Source organism: Aethalodelphis obliquidens, unplaced genomic scaffold (assembly GCF_003676395.1).
Source record: "Aethalodelphis obliquidens isolate GAN/ISIS:26980383/991018 unplaced genomic scaffold, ASM367639v1 scaffold48, whole genome shotgun sequence".
In the NCBI taxonomy this organism is placed as follows: Eukaryota; Metazoa; Chordata; class Mammalia; order Artiodactyla; family Delphinidae; genus Aethalodelphis; species Aethalodelphis obliquidens.
This window is the reverse complement of record NW_020837992.1, coordinates 7,165,547-7,187,077: the sequence shown is the minus strand read 5'-3', so window position 1 is coordinate 7,187,077 and position 21,531 is coordinate 7,165,547. Positions and strand designations below refer to the sequence as shown.

General features: G+C 42.3%; 1 protein-coding gene across 1 annotated transcript in view; it reads right to left on the bottom strand.

Annotated features, from left to right (window-relative positions):
• Positions 1-21,531, bottom strand: part of HHAT (hedgehog acyltransferase) — a 364,318-nt gene that overhangs the window by 54,213 nt on the left and 288,574 nt on the right. The window contains exon 11 of the mRNA XM_027082906.1: positions 5,030-5,174. Within this exon, the coding sequence (XP_026938707.1) occupies positions 5,030-5,174 (145 nt within the window). The remainder of the gene's footprint in view (positions 1-5,029; positions 5,175-21,531) is intronic.

Here is a 21,531-nt window from a genome sequence, read left to right as displayed (position 1 = left end):
CTGGTGGGAAAACAACCCAATCCTCCTCGCCTTGACACAGGGTCAGGAGCTAAGTGTTGAGATGGAGTTTGCCAACCTAGATCAGGCAACAAGAAGAAGGGAAAACAAACACACGTGTGTGTGTGTGTGTGTGTGTGTGTGTGTGTGTGTGTGTGTGTGTGTGTAAGAAAGAAGAGGAGTCAGGCAGGAGAAAGGTTGATGGATACCATGTCTCTACCACCTCCAACAGATGCAGGATCTGGGGCTCTACCACTTAGGAAATGATTAGGTTCCTTTTTGACAAAATCCATGCCTTCTGTTGACTAGATGGACTTTTCAGAAGGAACACGACCCTGCACCCAAACAACACTGTAAAGCTCTCAGCCCCCTCAAGGCCAGATATATTCTCAGTGCATACCCATCCCCACTGACTGCCTTTTCTCCCCACTGTCCCAGGACGACAGAGCACTGCAAGGATGCTTAAGACACGGATTTGGAGATTTGGAGTTATAATGCATTGATACTTTTGAGTTACAGAGCAGTCATCAACTGCTTGTTCAAGAAATTAACTTACACTTCAATGTCGAGATTTTAAGGCAGACGTGAGAAAGCTCCTTCCAACAACAAATCCTTTTCAGAGCCACAGAGTTATGTAAGAAGCAACCTGTGTTTGCCTCTGCAAAGCATGACACAGCAGGGTCCCTCTTAGAGCAGGCTTAGGGACCAAATCCCCAGCCACAGCCTTCTCAGATCCCTAGACCCAGCTAAGTTCCTTTAAATACATATATAATAGGCTTAAACAGTCACACTCCTCAAGCTGCTTGACGTAAATTTCAATAGTAAAAAAAAGTTGGGGGATTTTTTTAAAAGACAAAGATCTAGATTCTTTATTCTCCACTGAATTAACTGAACATTACTTTTCCAATCTCTGCAGCAGAGATAACACTGTGTGACATGTACCAGACCCCCAGAAAGCCACTCAGCATTTCCATCCTGCGGCTGGCATTGTCCACTTTTCTGGACAGCTGGGCAGAGTGCACAGCAGAAAGGGAAGGATCTGGGTTTACAGCCTCACATCACCAACCCTGTTGAGACCAGGATAGAGATATTTACATAAGGTAAATATTTAGATATTTACTAAAACAAGCTTTGTAGCTTAAAGCAAACAAATCCATGTCTAAAGCAGTGAACTGGAGTCAGGGAGACAAGGCAACTCCTCCAGGCTAATCGTGAGATACTTCTAGAGACACCAGTGATACCGGGAAAAGGCTCCCTAAGGATTAATGAGGCTGTCCTTTAGGGCGTGTGTGTATCCACATCCCATTCACTGTGGGGCACTGGTAATCTCCTCCATAATCCCTGTCCTCCTTGGACACCTTGGAAGTCTGTGGTGCTACCAGCTCCTCTCTGTCACTGCAAGTCCCAGCCCATCAAGGCACAAAGGGACAAGGGTGGTTACCCTTGGGGGAAGATTTACCTTCCCATGAAAGCTGGAAATCTAGAGACTGAGCTTAACCGCTCTCCGTTCCCCACAGTCAGACCTCCTGGCTCACTCCTTCATGTTTTCCTCCGTGTGTACAGATGGGTCTTGGAAAAACAGCTCCTGATCACGTGGCCAAAGGAAGAGGCCAGAGACAAGCAGGATGTCTAAGTCCTGGCTCATCCATCAGCAGCTATAGGTACAGCACAACAATCCCTTATCTGAAACCTTTGGAGCCAGACGATTTTCAGAATTCAGATTTTTTTTATTTTAGAAAGCTAACATGACACCCCCAGCAGCGGCTGAGGAAGCAGCCTATAAACTCATTAGTACTTCTTTGTACCAAAACATGAATATTCATACTAATCTTCTATCAGGTCAACCAAATTAGTTATGAAAAGAAATCCAGAGTTCTCAAGGATGGTAGATTTGGCACCATCTGGTTCACTTTCCTCCCAGAGATATCTAAATTCAATCACTCAGGGATAAAAGACCCGCAGCGGGGAACAAACGAGGTAACCACCAAACCCCCAGGAAACCTTCCCAGACTGAGGGCACCCATGGGACAGACCAGCTGAGATGGGACCAGGCTGATGTGAAGAATCTCTGACACAGAAAATGCCTTCTAAGCTGAGCTTCCCTGGCCTCAGAACCCAGAGAGAAACGATTCCAGGACCCTCCATATTCAGAGAATCATTCGCTTGGGACTCTAGCACCTAGCTCCAAGGAGGACACAGGTATATCCAGTCGTAGATCATAATAGGACCCACACAGCAGAAGCAGACCAGATATTTCAGAGCCCTGCTCCCCGCTCCCCCGTGTGCCTGATGTTAGCTCCACCGGGTGCAGGGGCAAATCACGCTTTGATCTTCATGTCTTTGAGAAGCAGAACACCTTATAGCTGCTATCTTTCCTCTGCCCCTTTAAATGCCAGCATCGCCAGGTTTTACCTCCCAGCTGTCTCTTCTCACTGTGTGTGTGCTGCTTGGCGAACTGTATCCACTCCCACGGCCTCACCCACCGCCTCCATGCCCTGTCTCACAGTCATTCCGTCCATCCTCCTCCCCAATGCCAGGTCACATTTTTAACTGCCTCCTGGGCGCCTCCAGCCAGTTGCCTCATGTGCCCTGTCCTGCCGTGCCACAGCCTACGGTACCTGTGTGCTTCCCCACATCTCCCTGAACTGCATTTAGGGTGGTCACATGACTGGTGCTGGCCAACGGAATGTGGGCAGAAACGCCGAGTTGCTTCTGGCGGGGGTGTTTAGTACCTGGTGACACTGTCTCCGTGTTCTCTTCTCCTCCATAATGCCGGGACAACAAGGTGAAGAATCAAAACAGAAACCATCTAGGTCCTGGAGTCACTGCTTAGGAAAAACCACTGGACCTTCACTGAACTGTGAGAGGAATACACTTCTATGGGAAAAAATTGCTGAGAGTTTGGGATGGTCTGACGTAGCCGCTAGTGTTCCATACTCTCTGTGAAGTTCAGCTTCCACGGGAAGGCCAGCCCTCCGTGCTGTGATGTCCAGCAATCCCGTATGCCTTTGGCACAGCAATTACCTAACTCTGTTGACACGTCTGCATGTCTGGCTCCCACATTTGTGCTTCTTTCTCCACCCTTGTCTTCTCAGTGCCTCACAAGTAGCAAACACCCGCTGCGTTTATTTACTGAAGCAAAGATTAGAGTCTTCTTGCTCATGTGACCAGCAAAGCCCAAGTCAGCATTTTCCAGAGTCATCGTGTTCTTTGCACTGTGCTAGGCATGGTGGGAGGAGGCAAGAAAGGTCGACATTGTGTTGCCCACTTCAAGGAGGATTCTTTTATCTTTAGGTCCTCTGCACCCCATTAACTCCCATCTGTTTTTATTTTTTGGCTGTGTTGGGTCTTTGTTGCTGTGTGCGGGCTTTCTCTAGTTGCGGTGAACGGGGGCTACCCTTCGTTGCGGTGCGCGTGCTTCTTATTACAGTGGCTTCTCTTATTGCAGAGCACGGGCTCTAGGCATGTGGGCTTCAGTAGTTGTGGCTCGCAGGCTCTAGAGCACAGGCTCAGTAGTTGCGGCGCACGGGCTTAGTTGCTCTGCGGCATGTGGGATTTTCCCGAACCAGGATTCTTTTTTTTTTTTTTTAAATTTATTTATTTAATTTATTTATTTTTGGCTGCGTTGGGTCTTCATTGCTGCGTGTGGGCTTTCTCTAGTTGTGTCAACAGGCTTCTCATTGCGGTGGCTTCTCTTGTTGCGAGGCATGGGCTCTAGGCGCACAGGCTTCAGTAGTTGTGGTGCATGGGCTCAATAGCTGTGGCTCACAGGCCCTAGAGCACAGGCTCAGTAGTTGTGGCACCCGGGCTTAGTTGCTCCGCGGCATGTGGGATCTTCCTGGACCAGGGCTCGAACCCGTGTGTCCTGCATTGGCAGGCGGATTCTTAACCACTGCGCCACCAGGACAGTCCACCTCCCGTCTTTATTAAAGGGCAGCTTCCACTTAAAAAAGTACCTGGTCTTTTCAGGAACTATCAGCTAAAACATTTCTCAGAAAGCAAGATCAAAGGGGTATTGTAGTGACAAGATGAAAGCAGAACAGGGCTCTCTCATGGTCCCTTTGAGCCTGGCTCACCTAAGCCTGCCACAGTTTAGATTCATGACCTGGCACCCTGGGATCATGCAGCTGTGTTGGGGTTATTTCTGTTGTGAAAAGAGCTGCAGCCGAAGCATCGCTGGCTTGTTGGGGACCCAGATGTAGAGGTAACAGCCTAGCCATGACCATTACCACTTGGCAAAACTTCCGAAACCAAAAATACAAAACCAGGTCACTGGTCAGGGAAACGGAACAGGGGACCTTTGCTCTGAACACACAGTGAACTGGCTGAATAATGTGCTCTGTGAGTAGTTCCCATTCTCCCAATACTCTTAGGACGTGATGTAACTCTCAGTTCTAGCCCAAAGGAAATGATGACCATAAATAAATGATGACCAATTATTAATGCAATGCAATTACTAATGCAATTTTACCTGCTGCAGGGGTGACTCTGCTGTGGACATGGAGACATACATGACATTAAACACATGTACATTAAACATCAGGTTGGTTGCTGATGCTGGCAAGCCAGTGTTCAGAAAAACAAATCCACAACAAAGAGGTGTGGCAAACCAGGCACCGTGCCCACAGCAGCAGCACAATGGGGCTTCTAGGACATTCTCCTGGTAGGACGTTCAGGGTATTAAGTGGAACAAGGTTAAGACTCTACAGTGTAGTGAAGGCTGATCTAAAGATAGCAGGGAAGATTAGGAAAAATCCAATAATTGGAGAGGTAACTTAGTAGAAGGGAATGATAGAGTTTGGGAGATTTGGGACGGTACATTTTGATGATGAGTATCACACACGGCAGATAAAATGTACATCAAAATAGGGAACAGTTAAAACCACAGCTAAACACAGGACTTTGCTCCTGGCTGGTATTTTTATAGGTCACACACCACGCACAGAACAAGGAATGCCTCCCCGCCGTCACATACGGGATACCAGCGGCACAAATGCGGAAAACAAGAAATTGTCTGAAAACAGCAACTTACCTTGTATGAAGATCCTATTCCAGTAGATTTTCCCGACTTGATTGCCCCCAAGAAACACCAGGTTGGACAGGATCAGCATGGAGGTGGAACAAGATGCCAGGGCAGCATGGAGTCGACGGCGAGCTTGTGGGGAGAGGAACTGGGCCTATGGGGAAAAGGTAGAAGGCATCTCAACACAAGGGTGGGAAAAATCGGGCTGAGACATCACACAGCCTTTCTCTGTTACCAGCTCAGGATGCCTCCCTGCAGAGCCTGAGGTAGGTTGATATTTAAACAGCTCTCAAAACTTCTATTCCTGCAAGATGCGCATCCTGGTGTAAGGAATGAAGTGACACACTCCCAAGTTGCTATTTCCTATTGCCAAAATGGGCTTCCCTCTGACATGCGTAACACAAGCACCGAACCTAGTGAGGATCTAGCTGAAATGTCTCCGCACGCTTTCTGCACATAAACCTACAGGTACAAGAACTGTTTAGACTCCTCTCCATGACAACAAGCACAACTCTATGTCATGAGGTCAAGCTCAGGGCGATCTTCTGGGCCAGTTAACTTGACTCAGGGAAGCACCCCCATAAATCTGACCCACTAATAGTGGGAATCCCATTAAGAGGGTTCAGGAGAATCAGTACAAGCCAACCCCCTTCCTGGAATCAGAGCTCAGGGTACATGCCCCACCGAGAGTGAACTTGTAGCAGCATCAGAGAATGTCAGCTTATCACAGCGCCTAAAACATGCAGGAACTGGAGAGATGATTTCCAGTAATGATGATAAAAATTTCTGCTCGTCCGTCCAAGGTCTTCACTGCACTTTTCCTCCCCTTTTAATATTTTCTCAGGGATTTCAAAACTTAAACAAAGTGTTTATTTCTCAGCGTTGATCATTCTGGTGCCCTACTGAGTGGGATCACAATGCTGTGGCTGGAGTAGGTGCGCCCCATCGGTACGTGCACAGGGATTGTCCTTCGGGACTGCAGATTCAGAATGAGAACCAGGTACGGCTCAACCCAAGGTTTCCGACAAATACCTCAGCCTAATCCAAAGACACAGAAAAGAGGGATTTCCCTGGTGGTCCAGTGGTTAAGAATCCACCTTCCAATGCAGAGGACATGGGTTTGATTCCTGGTCGGGGAACTAAGATCTCACACGCTGCGGGGAAACTAAGCCCGTGCGCTGCAACTAGAGAGCCCGCGGGCTGCAACGAAAAGATCCCGCATGCCGCAAAAAGACCCGACGCAGCCAAATAAATAAAGATTTTTTTTAAAAAAACAAAAAAGACATAGGAAAGAGAGAGAGCAGAGGTTCTAGAGATCATTCCTGAATATCTTCCTAAAGCCTGCACATCTCTGGGGTCACTTGCATCTTGATTTCAGCTGTGCTCCTGTTACAAACAGAATTCTGAATTAACAAGCAAGAAGGACTAAGCTAGAGGGTGAGTCTCAAATAGGAGATTTACTTATTCCTGGTGACCCTATTATGGATCATCTGTGGCTACTCTGTAAGCCTTGGTAGCGTCCTCTGAAAGCCTAGAGAAATGAATTCCTGATCCCCTCCCCGTTTCTCCCCTGCCAATCCCAGGTCTGGTCTGTAGGCTCAGATGTACCTGCTACCCTATAGCTTCCCATCCATGGCTCTCTCCTCTAGCATCATTTTGGAGCATGGGTTTTACTGCCACCATCTGTGAGAGTGTGACTTTCTCATGGATAAGCTGTGTAGCAGGCAGTGACTAAGTTGTCTGCCTGCACATGGTTGTTCTGGAAAGCTCTCATGTGATGCTGACATGCCCCTGGTTAGAGGCCACCAGACAAGATGACCTCTAGTCTCTCCCCCTCCTCTGAGAGGCCACAAGCATGCACAGGGGATGCTGCCAAACGAGACCAGAGAAGAGAGAACTACACAGCATAAAAACTGGTAATGAAAGAGAAACAGGGATGAAGCAGGATTGTAATTCAGCACTCTTCACCTCTGAGAATAAGGAGACATTAATCTGCCAGTTTCTGCGTTTTCGAGCAGAGGAAGATACTTTCTGAGTGTTACTGACTCAATTAGCAGTGACTCAGGAGGTGGGGTGAGAGGAAGCAGGGAGATGGGGGAAAAATCCACAATAATAAATCCAGAAAATATGAACTGTTGTAATTGACATAAATGTGCCCAAATAATTCTCTCCAGGTACAGGGGTCACTGATGACACATTTGATGTCTAAGGAACGTGAGGAACTTCTGTTCAAACGCTATCAGTCTTCCCTAACCTTATATCCTGTTAGGGGAGTTCAAAGACCCCACTGATCTTTCCCTTTTTAATGTCGATTACAGAGAGTGCACATTGCTTGGTTAAAGCTCAAAGTGGTTCTCCTTTTGTGGGAAATGATTACAATTATTAAATAATCAACACAGAGATAACCAGAGAGGAAAACACTGCTTGCGTTAGGTTGCTAAGCGGGGCTGTGGTGCCGGGTTACCTGGTACAGGGCGAGGGCCAGGCTACAGGGGGAGGCAAAGCTGGGGGGCAAGAGGCAGAGCAAGGGAAGAGATGCAGCAGAGAGTGAGGGCTGGAGGCACGGGGATCCTCTCTCCAGCACCTGAGACCCTGGTTCCTACTGCTCTTCCTTTGATTCTCTGATTACCCCAGTATCTCTCTCAGCTACACGATTCAATAAATTCCTATTTCTGCTCAGGAAAAACGGAAGTCAGAGTAAGAGCAAATACAAAGGAGTCTCTTATCTCAGAGACAGGAGGGAAGATCTAAGATTTGAAATGACCGACCACAAGTCAATCTTTAGAAATAGTTAATTTATTTTTTAAAAATTAACAAGAATGGTAAAGGCACAGGCTGTTGGAATCAATAGGCTAGAAAGACTTAAGGAGAAATCAAGATGCTCATGGGCAATTCTTGATTATCTGGCCCCCACCCCGGGGTGAGTGGGTGGAAGACAAAATAGACGATGGTAAAGAAAATCCCAAAACCTAATTTTAACTAAGAGCCCCATCCTCTGAACTGGCAAAATTAGCCTTGCCAACACGCAGCAAACTTGACAGAACACTGTGTCTCTTCATTGTGAACCAGTGGGAAGGCAGAATGATGAGCCAGAAGAAAGGAAAAAGAAGACCCGTCTGGATAATCCACAGGAGGGTAATAATTAATAGCAAAGGGGACGGAAGCCTTGGCTGTAACTCGTCTTTCCTCTTTGGGTTCCCTCGTCTCATCGTAGAAGGTGACAGATTTGACATCAGGGATTTCTTTCTATCTTGGGAACCATCTGGCCTTAGTCATTGGTTTACAGGAACTCTAGAGGTAAGCACCACATTCAGGGTTCCCAGGAGAAAAAAAAATGCCATCTGGGCAAGGCTGGAAGAGTATATTCCCTTGGCCCAGCCAGCTCCGTCAATAAATATGACTTTCTGGGCCCCTAGGGCCACAGGGCCAAAATTCCCACCTTAAACACTTCCTATCTTTTGCACCGTCTCTTCTGAAGTCCTATTGCAAGTACTGTCATCACTCCTGTGGTCCTTCCCATCTAGGATACAGGTTGTTCATGGGCAGGGTCAAGCCTCACATGTTAGTCACCCATCCTCATGGCTCAGGTGCTTGAAAGGTTGAGGAATTGTAAACCAAATAGAGAGGGAAAAAAAAAAATCATTGTGCAATGAAGATCCATCAGGTATGAAAAGAACTGCCGACTTGATCAGATAAGGCACTGATTAGTAAACAGATTTTCATTTTCATTACCATGACTACATGAGGATAAAAAAGAGCCCTGGTCTCGTCATGGTCTCTTCCCAGAGGACAGATGAGTCTGTGGCCATCCAGTATTCTGGCAGCAAAAAACCCCAGGGGACGTTTGGAAATTTGCTAGACATTTTCGGTTGTCCCAAGGACAACACAATTGGCAGGAGGTAACTGTGGCATTTGATGGGCCAGGGATTATAAACATACTGCAATGTGTGGGATAGAACCGTCCTGGCCCAAAATGTCAACAGCGCCCTCTTGAGAAAGGGTCAAAGGTTTTCTTCTACTTTCATTGTAGAGCTAACTTCTCCCTCGGCCCATGGGGCACAGAACCTCCCTTCCGCTCTCATCTCTAGGAGCAATGGCAAAAACATGCCTGTTTCCCCCTGGGGCCCAGAAAAATGCACCCCAGGGCAGGGAAAGCGTCCTTTTATAGTGTCCCAGTGCTAGGCCCCCTCGCTCCCCCCCCCACTACCACCTGGTATCACATTTGAGAGAGGGGGAGCCTCTTGTGTCCCCAGTTATGTTCAGGCAAGACGTAGCAACCTCCTCACCCTCACAGCCCTGAGACCTGGAGGAGAAAGGAAGAATGGGAGGCCAAGCACGTTGGAAAGCACCACTTTGTTCCCCTACAGGGATGACCAGTGCTTTCGCACTGACTCCTAACTCATGCGACAGGTTGGGGCAGTTTCTCTCCATGTTAGTGTCAATATAACCCACTCTTCAGGCCCAAGAGCAGGTACCCTCTAATTCCTCGGGGTGAGCTCACTGTCTCTGAAAGAAGAAACAAGGGCTGGTGTGTGGAAATGCTATAACTAACAGTTTAGCGACAGCTCTAAACTTCCCTCTAAGACACTAACTCCAAAGGTGAGGCATGTAACCCAAACAAAGGAAACCTGGGGCTGAACTAAACGTCTGTCAGAAGAGTTTGCAGTTCCTGCTGCGAGGTGTCTGCAAGTGTGTTTATTCATATCTCCATGGCAACCCCTCTATCTTTTCCAGTCAACATCCTGTCCTTGGAAATCACAGGACTGGCCAGGCAAACAAGCCAGGGCCTGGGGTGGGGGGTGCGGTCCACGGAATCTGGGTCAGAAGTGATGCTCAGAGTGGCCATGGGGGTGAGAAGCAGATAGTGTGGTGGGGCTGCAGGTGGCTGTGCTCCGGGGGCCCCGCACTTGTCCACGGAGGGCCCGCACGTGGGGCTGAGACAGGAGGAGGGGACGGGCTGAGCATCTGGGGGAGCATATGGGCCGGAGGAACGGCTGCTGGAGACAGTGACAAAGGCTTGGCAAGTGGGACCTGATGCTTTTTATTTTTAAGTGGGGGAGAAGCTAAAAAAAGAAACTGGGTGGGTTTGAGCAGCTGGACACAGTTCTTCCATATAATCACTGAAGTTTTTCATTTTCTAATAAAAACACTAACGAGAGGGAAAGAGAGGATAAACAAGGACATGGCAACGGGAGAGACTAGTGCAGACCAGGGAGAGCAAACGAGGGGTGGACACCCCACAGGCCATAAAGATGAGACCAAAGACAACAAAAGAAACAATTATAGCTCTTGTGAAAGAGAAGGGTGGTCAGAGTGAAACGCTCAGGGTCAGGAGGACCCAAACCCCAAACTCATTCCAGTGTCCCTGTCCCATCTCTGTACCAATCTGCCAGGACACTGCTCCCCTTGCTTCCATTCTCAAGGCACTTGGGTCATTTCCACTTAGAAGTCTGTTTTACCAGTTACTCATCTCTCTCATGTTCCCACCAGCATGGTAAGTTCCTGAAGGACAGCGTGGCCTATTCTTCAATCTGTAACACCCAAGGCCCACGCATACTCTGTGTGTGCTCAGTAATTATCTTACACCTGTTCCTCCCTTTGCCCTACGTAAGTTACGGAATCTCCTGACTTCCTTACTATTCCATCCCCATGCTATATCCAAGCCAAATGAATACATGAAGGCACTCAGAAAGCAACACTTTGTACACGTATGGAGTGTCAAAAAATCTCTGGCCAATGAAGTTAAAATTTTCAATCTCTGTTTGCTACTGTGATCTAAGCAATACATGCTCCTAAGAGAGAGTCAGACACCTGCAGTGATGAAAGCAAAGCCGGCTTTGCTTAAACGGAACAGTTACCTGCTCCACAGTTTAGAAGTCCAGTTCAGTTAAAAACAGCAGAGGCTATAACTTAGGATCCAAATCCATGCAGCATATGAAAAGATTTCAGAGAACTTTCAAATAACTAAGGAAACAGCTGTCTCCTGTTACATTTAGAAAGCTTAAGCCATATATTAAGTGCCTGGGGTCTTGCTAAAAGTTCTGGAATGGCCAACAGAACCGTGTCACCCTGTGTTTTTACTTTTCCACTACCATGGACCCACCTCCAGTCTGTACGTCTCTGCTCTGGATTTCGCAGAAGACTCTTTCTTAACTGGCATGCTCTACTCTGGCCTTTACGCCTCTAGTTCATCAAGCACACTGACTATGACTCTCCATTATGCAAAGTATTTTAGTGGTTTTTAGTTGCTTACAGACTAAAATCGAAACTGGGAAGGCACTTTACAATCAGAGCCCATTTCACTTTCCAACCTTAACTCCTGCCACTCTTTATCAATGGTATAGCTCTATTCACTGCTCTCCAAACATAACATGCACTTTTACATCTCTGTGCCTTTGTCCAAGCTGTTTTCTCTACTTAGAATGTGCCCTCCTTATTCCTTCTTCAAGCTCCAGCCCAATGTCAGCTCAGGAGAGCAATGGCTTTGGACCAGCCCACATTGCGTTCAGGTTCTGGCTTTCCACCTTTTAACTGCGCTGCCCAGAGCAAGCTCAGGATCCCCATCTACCTAGTTCACAGTTGGTATTTGATAACCGTAGGCCACCCTAAACCTGGGAGTGTTGATCACCTATTTTCTGTTTCTATAAGCTATGGGATAGATAGCATCAATCTATATAGGTCTTAGAGAGCTACAATTTTTAATGTAAAAAAATTCACTATGTGAAGAGCTTTACCTATACTGCAAAGTAGGTTAAATTATTCCCATTTTTACAAAGGACGAACTAGAGGAGCAGATATTAAGTAACTGGTCCCAGGTTATATACACTGGTAAGTACAGAGCAGGATTCACACAGGTTTCTCTAACTCAATGTCTTCCTACCCCCCACTACATTATACAACTTCACGTCTGTGTAACAGTGATTATCCCCTCCTCTAGACTGGAATCTTCAAGGAGTTTATCTCTTCAGTGCCAGATACAAAGTAGATTTTCAAGAAATGTTTGTTCCACAGATACTTCATGCATGTGTTCCTTTAGCAATGGTTGATAGATACCCACCAAGTGTCAATTTCAGGACCTCAATATTTTCAAGAACAATATGGCTTAGAATGACATTGGACTTTTAAAAAGCAATTGGAATTCACAATTACAGAAGGAGGTTCAGTATACCTCCCTAGAAAATGACACCTAACAGACCAAAAGTAAGAAAGAATACAGAGTTGCTGAATAGAAATTAATAGGTCTAGCATCCAAATTGAAAAGGATGAAAAATTACCTCTGTTCACAAATGACATGATCTTATACGTAGAAAGCACTAAAGATTCTATTTAAAAAGTTATAACAAATTCAGCAAAGGTTGCAGTATATGAAATTAACATGCAAAAATCAGTTGTATGTCTATACATTAACAATGAACAATCTGAAAAGGAAATTAATAATTCCATTGACGATAGCATCAAAAAGAATAAAATACTTAGGAATACACTTAACAAAGGAGGCAAAATATTGTACACTGAAAACTATAAAACATTGTAGGTGTGACATCCATATTCATGGGCTGGAATACTTAATATTGTTAAGATGACATTACCACCCAAAGCTGTCTCTAGCTTCAATTAAATCCCTATCAAAATCCTAAAGATTTTTGTTTGCTGAAACAGAAAAATTCATACTAAAGTTAACATGAAATCTCAAGGGACCCCTGAATGGTCAAAACAATCTTGAAAAAGAACAGGACAGTCGATCAAGATGGTGACATAAGGGGGTCCTGAACTCCACTCCTCCCATGGAGGCACTGAATGGACAGCTATATATGGAGCAATTCCCTGTGAATAAATCGATAAAATATAAGAAAGTATCAAACAGAAATCATAGAGCTGAAGAATACAATAACGGAACTGAAAAATTCAATAGAAGGGTTCAACAGTTCAACAACAAACTAGATCAAGCAGAAGAAGAGATCAGCAAACTCAAGGACAGGGCAGTGGACTTCATCCAATCAGAGGAACCAAAAAACAAAAAAAAAAAAAACAAAAGAATGAAAATTAGTGAAGATAGCTTAAGGGACTTATAGATGCCATCAAGCAGACCAATGTATTATGGGGGGTCCCAGAAGGAAAACAGAGAAAGGGGCAGAGCACTTATTCACAGAAATAATGGCTAAAAGCTTCCCTAACCTGGGGAAGTAAACAAACATCTGTATCTAGGAAGCCCAAACAGTACCAAATAAGATAAATCTAAAGAGACCCACACAAAGACACATTATAATTAAACTGTGAAAAGTTAAAGACAGAGAGGACCTTAAAAGCAGCAAGAGAAAGCAACTTGTTATATACAAGCGAACTCCCATAAGACTATCAGCATATTTTTCAATAAAAAGTTTGTAGGCCAGAAGGAGCAGCATAATATATTCAGATTGCTGAAAGAAAAACACTGCCAACCAAGAATATTCTACCTGGCAAAGCTGTCCTTCTGAATTGAAGGAGAGATAAAGAGTTTTCCCGAACAAAAACAAAAAAAAGAAAGCTGAAGGAATTCATCACCACGAGACCAGCCTTACAAGAAATGTTAAAGGGGGTTTTTTCAAGTTGAAAAAAAAGGATGCTAATTAGTAACAGGAAAACATGTGAACGTATAAAGCCTAATGTTAATGGTGAACACGTAGTTAAATTCAGAGTACTCTAATGTTGTAATTGTGGTGGGTAGATCACTTATAACTCTAGTATAAAGGTTAAAAGCAAAAAGTTTTAAAGATAACTACAAGTACAATAATTTGTTAATGAATACACAATGTAAAAAAATGTAAATTGTGACATCCAAAACATAAAATGTGTGGAGTGGAAGTGTAAAAACCTAGAGCATTTGTATGCATTTGAAGTTAACTTGTTATCAGCATAAAATAGACTGTTATAAGTATAAGATCTTTTATGAAAGCATAATGGCAACCACAAAGCAAAAACCTACAGTAGATATACAAACATAAGGGAATCAAAGCATACCACTACAGAAAATCATCATATCACAAAGGAATAGAGCAAAAGAGGAACCAAAACACAAAGGAATTACAACACAAACAGAAAACAATTAACAAAATGGCACTAGTAAGTTCATATCTATAATTACTTTAAGTGTAAATGAACTAAATTATCCAATCAAAAGGCACAGAGTGACTAAATGGATTAAAAAACAAGATCCAGCTATATCATGCCTACAAGACACTCACTTTAGCTTTGAGGACACACACAGTGAAGGGATGGAAAAAGATATTTCATAAAAATGTAAACCAAAGAAGGCTGGGGTAGTTAAACTCTTCAACAAATGGTGCTAAGAAAACAGGATAACCACATGCAAAGCAGTGCATTTGAACCCTCACTTTACACCAGATACAAAAATTAAATTGATGAATCAAAAATCTAAACATCAGGGACTTCCCTGGCGTCCATTGGTTAAGACTCCACACTTCAACTGCAGGGGGCGCAGGTTCAATCCCTGGTCTGGAAACTAAGATCCCACATGCTGCGTGGTGCAGCCAAAAAAAAAAAAAAAAAAATCTAAACAACAGAATTGAAACTATAAAACCCTTAGAAGAAAACATAGGAAAAAAATTTTATGATATTGGATTTATCAATGATTTCCTGGATAGGACACCAAAAGCACAGGCAACAAAAGTAAAAATAGATAAACTGCACTTCACCAAAATTAAAAACTTCCATGCATCAAAGGACACTATCAGGCTTCCCTGGTGGTGCAGTGGTTGAGAGTCCGCCTGCCGATGCAGGGCTCGTGCCCCGGTCCGGGAAGATCCCACGTGCCGCGGAGCGGCTGGGCCCGTGAGCCGTGGCCGCTGAGCCTGCGCGTCCAGAGCCTGTGCTCCGCAACGGGAGAGGCCACAACAGTGAGAGGCCCGCGTACCACACACAAAAAAAGGACACTATCAACAAAGTGAAAAGGTAACCCAAAGAATGAGAGAAAATATTTAGAATCACATATCAATAAGGGATTAATATCCAGAATATATAAAGAATTCTGACAACAGAAAAACAACCCAATTCAAAAATAGGCAAAGGACTTGAATAGATATTTATCCAGAGAAGATACACAAACGGTCAATAAGCACATGAAAAGATTGTTCAATATCACTATTCATTATGGAAATGCAAATCAAAACCATAATGAGCCACATGAACCACACCTTTACACCTACTAAAATGGCTATAATCAAAAACAGAAACTAAGTGTTGATGAGGATGTGGAAAAATGGAGTCCTTGTGCATTGCTAGTGAGAATGCAAAGTGGTGTAGCCATTGTGGAAAACAGTATGGCAGTTTCTCAAAAATTAAAAATAGAATTATCATATAATGCAGCAACCCACTTCTAGGTATATATTCAAAAGAAATGAAAGCAGGGACAGAACAGATATTTGTATACCAATGTTCATAGCAGTAGTACTCACAATAGACAAAACAAAGAAACAACCCTAATGTCCACTGATGGATAAATGTGTAAGCAAACTATGATATACATGTAGAATGGAAATACTGCTCAGTCTTAGAAAGAAAGGAAATTCTGACAGACACTGCAACATGGATGAATCATGAAGACGTTAGGCTCAGTTATAATCATGACACAGAAGGGCAAATATTGCACAATACCACTTATATACAGTACCCAGAATAGTCAAACTCATAGAAAAAGAAAGTGAAATAGTGGTTTCCAGGGGTTAGGGGGAAAAGGTAACAGGAGTCATTGTTTAGTAGGCACAGAGTTTCAATCTGGGATGATAAAAACATTCTGGAGACTGATGGTGGTGACAGTTGCACAACAATGTGAATGTATTTAATGACTCTGAATTTTACATGTAAAAGTGGATAAACTGGTAAATTTTCTGTTATGCATGTTTTATCACAAGAATTATTAGGCCTTGTCTAATAGACAGATCTGCCGAATAGTGAATACATGCAATTTTCATACACATGTGGGCCATAATCAAACTGAATGTGTACTAAGCCAGGAAAGGAATATAAGTACATTTTAAAAATTTATCATGAAGTTTATGCTCACCAACAACAAATATTAGCAAAAATTAATACACTGGTAAATTACTTTAAATTTCATTCATTTTAGCTAAAAGTTTTTATTCCAGGAATAAGAAAATGGATAAACTTTGGCAAGTGTGATCAATTAAGAAAATAAGGTGAAATAAAACAACAAGAGGAAATAATACATACGACATTTAAAAATCTTTGGAAAGTATATAGCAATATATTTGGAAACCTAGATAAAAGATAATTTATCTAGAAAATTTAAACTACCTAAAACTCTCATAGGAAAAGTAGGAAGACTAAAAAAAAAAAAAGCATAAACATAGAAGGATTGAAACTGTGGTCAAAGCTCTATGCTCAGAGAAAAACTGCCCAGATATTCTTAATGAGAAAGTTCTACCAGATGGTCAAGAAATGGATAATTTCCATCTCATAGGAACTGTTTCAGAGGGTAGAAAACCATGGGAAGCTTCCACTCATTTGAGGATGCCAGCACAACTCTGATACCAAAGTCATAAAAAGCCAAAACAAGAAAAGAAAACCAGAAGTCAATCTTTGTTCCAGAAATTACCTTAAAAATTCTAAATTAAATAGCCGCAAATCAAATACAGGAATGGTTCAAAGAATACTCTCGATCAAGTAAGATTTATCCCAGGAATGGAAGGATGATTCAACATTAGAAACATTAGAAATCCACGTAACTCATGGGATTAAATAATTAAAGCAGAATAATCATATGATAACTCAATAGATGACAATAAAGTAAGCTTTTTTAAGTTGATAAAGAGGGTATATCAAAAACCCAGAGAAAATATTCCCACTAGCTTCAAGAAAAAGACATTTTTGGGGCTTCCCTGGCGGCGCAGTGGTTAAGAATCCGCCTGCCAATGCAGGGCACACGGGTTCGAGCCCTGGTCCGGGAGGATCCCGCATGCCGTGGAGCAACTAAGCCCGTGCGCCACAACTACTGAGCCTGTGCTCTAGAGCCCCCGAGCCACAACTACTGAGCCCATGAGCCACAACTACTGAAGCCCGTGCACCTAGAGCCGGTGCTCAGTGATGAGAAGCCACCGCAATGAGAAGCCCACGCACAGCAATAGAGTAGCCCCTGCTCGCCGCAACTAGAGAAGCCCGCGCGCAGCAACAAAGACCCAATGCAGCCAAAAATAAATAAATATTTTTTTAAAAAACAGTAATTAAAAAAAAAAGAAAAAGACATTTTTTTCCTGTATCATTCAAAACTGTACCAAAGGACCAAGTATAGTGAAACAATTAAATGCAGCAAGAGTTAAAATTGTTGGCAAAAACAAAACTGTCATTATTTGTAGATGATATGACCATCAATCTAGAAAATTCAAAGGAAACAACTGAAAAATCACTAGAGCTAAAAAAAGATTTAAAGTAGATGCAAAATGATCAACTCAAAACAAAAATCAATACCTTTCCTACACAATAGCAATAATTCAAAAAGAAATGCACAAGACTTCTGAGAAATGATAAAACTTTATGTAAGAACATAAAGGAAGACTTGAATAAATTACTATTCAAGGCTGGGAAGACTCAGCATTACAGACATGTCAACTCTACTCAAAGATACAATTCAAAGCAAATCTAATAAATTCCAATATAAATACCAAAGGGTGTTTTGAGAAACTTCACTTTTGAGGAATTCTAAGATTCATACAGAAGAAGCAATGTGCAAAAACACCCAATGTAACTCCAAAAAAGAACAAAAAGGAGCACAGGACTTTCCTTACTGGGAATCAAGACATTCAAAACTCTAATATTTTAAACAGGACTAATTAAATAGATCAATGCAACAGAAAAGAGAGCCCAAAAATGAACCCGTGTGTGTCTGGATATTTACAATATATTAAATGTGATCTTTCAAATCAGTGAGGGAAAGATTACTGAATAAAACAATTTTAAAATGTAGAAAGCATTCTTGGTGCAGGCCATACAAAAACAGGCAGCAGACCAGATTTGGTCCCTGGGCCATCCTTTGCCAACTCCTGCTCTATTCTATTCTCTGTATTGCCCTAAAGAAACACTTTATGAACAAGGAGGCATGAACAGGCAATGTACTGCAGCTGCATTTGCAAAAGAAAAAAAAAAATGAGAGGCAACCTAAATTTTCAATAGAATAATTTTCAACAATAGAATAAATCAATTCTCACATATCCAAATTATGTCCAGTTATGCAGATCTACATACTCTAATATAGAAACATTTTCAAAACATAATATGAGGAGGGAAAAAAGTGAAAACTTAAAAATATTTATACATTTCTAAACCACACACACACATATATGTACATACAAAGTATGAAAGGTATGCAAGGCTACACTGCAATCTGATAACAACGGCTACCTTTCATGGGAGGAAAGTGAACAAGGTGTGTCTGTTTGGGTGATGAGTGCCTTAGAGGAACTTCAGCCTTATCTGTATTTTTTTCAAAATCATATGGTCATAAATGACTTCATAAAGTATAAAGAATAAAAGAATAAAAAAAGGAAATCTAGGAATCTTTCCACTAAATGACCCTAGAGCCTGGCCACCTCCCCTGAGTATAGAGAGTCAAGGCACATGGGTGGAAAGATGGAATCCAGACGACCATCACACCCAAGTCGTGGCTGCTCATGGCACTGGGGTCCTCCCTCTCTAAGCAGCACTGAGGTCCATTGGGACTATTAAATAAGCCTAGGATGTCACAGCTATGGCCTCAGCTATATCCTGTTCAAACACAGAAACAACAGCTTAGGGCAAGGCCTGCTTCTAAAGCAAACTTGACATTTAAAAATCTAAAACTGACAAACAGGTAAAGCATTCCAAAATAATTCACCAAATGATGGCACAGAAAACTCTTCTAGTGACATTCAGTTAAACATAGTAGATGAGACATCTCTGCTCCCTTCACAAACCCCATTAAAATGAAAAGTAAACATTTGAAAAGGTATAAATCCACAGACAAGGAATGGAAGAGAAGTGAACAGTAAGTGAGCAAAGTCAAACCATCTTTATAAGATAGAAAGCAGATGAATGAATTAACAGAGCTGAGATACCTGAATACTACTAGATGCCAAAGAGAAGAAAAGTCACTCATATACCAGGTCCCCAGAAGTCCCAGGCATTAGAGATACCATATACCACAGACAACAACAGTAAACCACGGAGGAAAAAACCAGAGATTGGTTAAAAACCTGGGTAATGAGCATATGGACCACAAGGATAAAGATCCTTCTTTCTCCCCATCCCCACCCCCACCCATGATGAAGTTTTTTTTTTTCCATAAATAAACTCCATCAAAGAGATTCTAAAGTCAGGGACAATAAGCACAATGACATTTCAGAATTACCAAAGGTATCTGCATTAAGCTTCTAGAGAGAAAAACAGAGTACATACAAGGAATCAAGAATTAAATGGCATTTCTCAACAGTAAAGCTAAAAACTAGAAGACAAATAATATCTTGAAAATTTTCAGGAGAAATTACTTTTCAACCTAAAATTCAGTGCTAAGATAATCAATTAAATGTGAGGGTAGAATAAAGAGAGTTCTAGAAATACTAGGTCTCAAAAAAAAATAAAAAAGTATCACCCATGATCCCTTTCTAAGGAAGCTACTAAAGGATGTGCTCCAGCAAATCAAAGGGAGCGGGGGGGAAACAAGGAGATCTGGGGCCCAAGACACAAAGATTCAGCCTAGGAGAGAGGAAAGGGGACATGTCAGGACAACAGCCACAGAGCAGATCTGAAGAGAAATAATCCAGATGGGAAGGGAGGATGGAAGGTCTCCAAGAAATATTTTCCAGGTAAAGAGAACTGACAGATTACCAGAGACATCTGACCACATGGAAAATAAAACACTATTCTCAGAGATTTTTCCAATTTTATTAGGGAGTTTGGAAAGAAGTGATGACAGTAAACCAATTAATCAAACAAAATAGGCAAGGCAATTCTTAATCTGAGTTGCGGAAACGGGTGACTAAGAAAGAAAATGCAATTATAGAACATTAACTGGTTTGGCAGGGAGCCACACTTAACATAGTGATGATAATGTAAACACTGAGTTCTGATTTAACAAAAGGGAAAGATATTATTACATTAGGAGGAGAAGTGGGGAGTACATCTAAGAGGCTAAAACCTCATGTAGAAATCACTCAATATTTATAATCCATAAGTGAAGAATAATAGAATATACTTTAAACAGACAGAGGTAAATATCAGAAACAACTAAGAGAATTGAAAGTTGTAGTGGGGTGAATTGGGAGATTTTGATTGACATATATACACTAATATGTATAAAATAGATAACTAATAACCTGCTGTATAAAAAATAAATAAAATAAAATTCAAAAAAATTGTTGCTAATGGAGATAAGAACATAAGAGTGGGAGGAATGGAGAGAGCTCTTCTATTTATTTATCTAAATGAAGCCTTGTGTAATATTTGACTTTTGAACCATGAACCTATTTTTTTTAAACTTCCTGGGTTTCAGTTTTTCACACTGTAAAATAGGGATAATGATGATATTTACCTATCAAGCTACTATTAAAATCACACGAGATAATGCAGTAAAAGTGCTTTGGGGAGCATTCTCACTTCCCTTGGACCAATTTTTCAGAAGAGTTCTTCCACAGACAAGTTGTGTGGAGCCACACTTAAAACACAAGTTGTCTAAGAACTGAGGGCTGTTTTGTCGACTCATCGAATGCCAAATCTGCACAAGCAGCAAGGAGATGGGACGTGGATGAGTAATCTAAGTGGCTTGGGTTTATCATGGAAGACTCCTAGTCTGAAATCAAGGAGGCTTGAATAGATCATGAGAAACTGGATTTGACTTCTTTCTATCAAACTAACCATCTGTTTTTAGAAAGATTACTTATAAATTCCTCATCTTTAGGTTCCTCATCTGTAAAACTGGAGGTAGTAACACTTGCCCTGAAGGGTTGTTGTGATGGGTAAATAATATAAAGAACATGAAAGATCTTTGTGCAGTGTCTGGTGCAGTTCCTTCTACAGCACAGGATGGCAATTACAATAGTCGCACATCCATCTGCTCCTGAGAATGACAACTTTAACCTTCAATTTCTAACATAAACTAAGCATCCAGGGTCAACTAAGCAAAACCGGCGGGTAAGTCCACCCTCTTCCCTTTTTTCTCAATAATCTTTGATTAGATAGCAATACTTATTCACTGTAGAAAAGGTTGAAAATATAAATGAGCCAAAACAAGAAAACATGCACCATAAATAATGTGACCATTGACGTTTTAGTGTATAACCTTCCATACGCTTTTCTATGTTTCAATTTCTAAATAAAAATGCATTTTTATTATACCTACTATTTCACATTCTTCATTTTCATCTTCTCACAGAGAAATTATTTCAACATCATCACTTTCAAAAGCTGCATAGTTGGCTTGACAGATGTCCTGCACCGTTTATATTATACTCTTTCCTGTCACCCTTCAG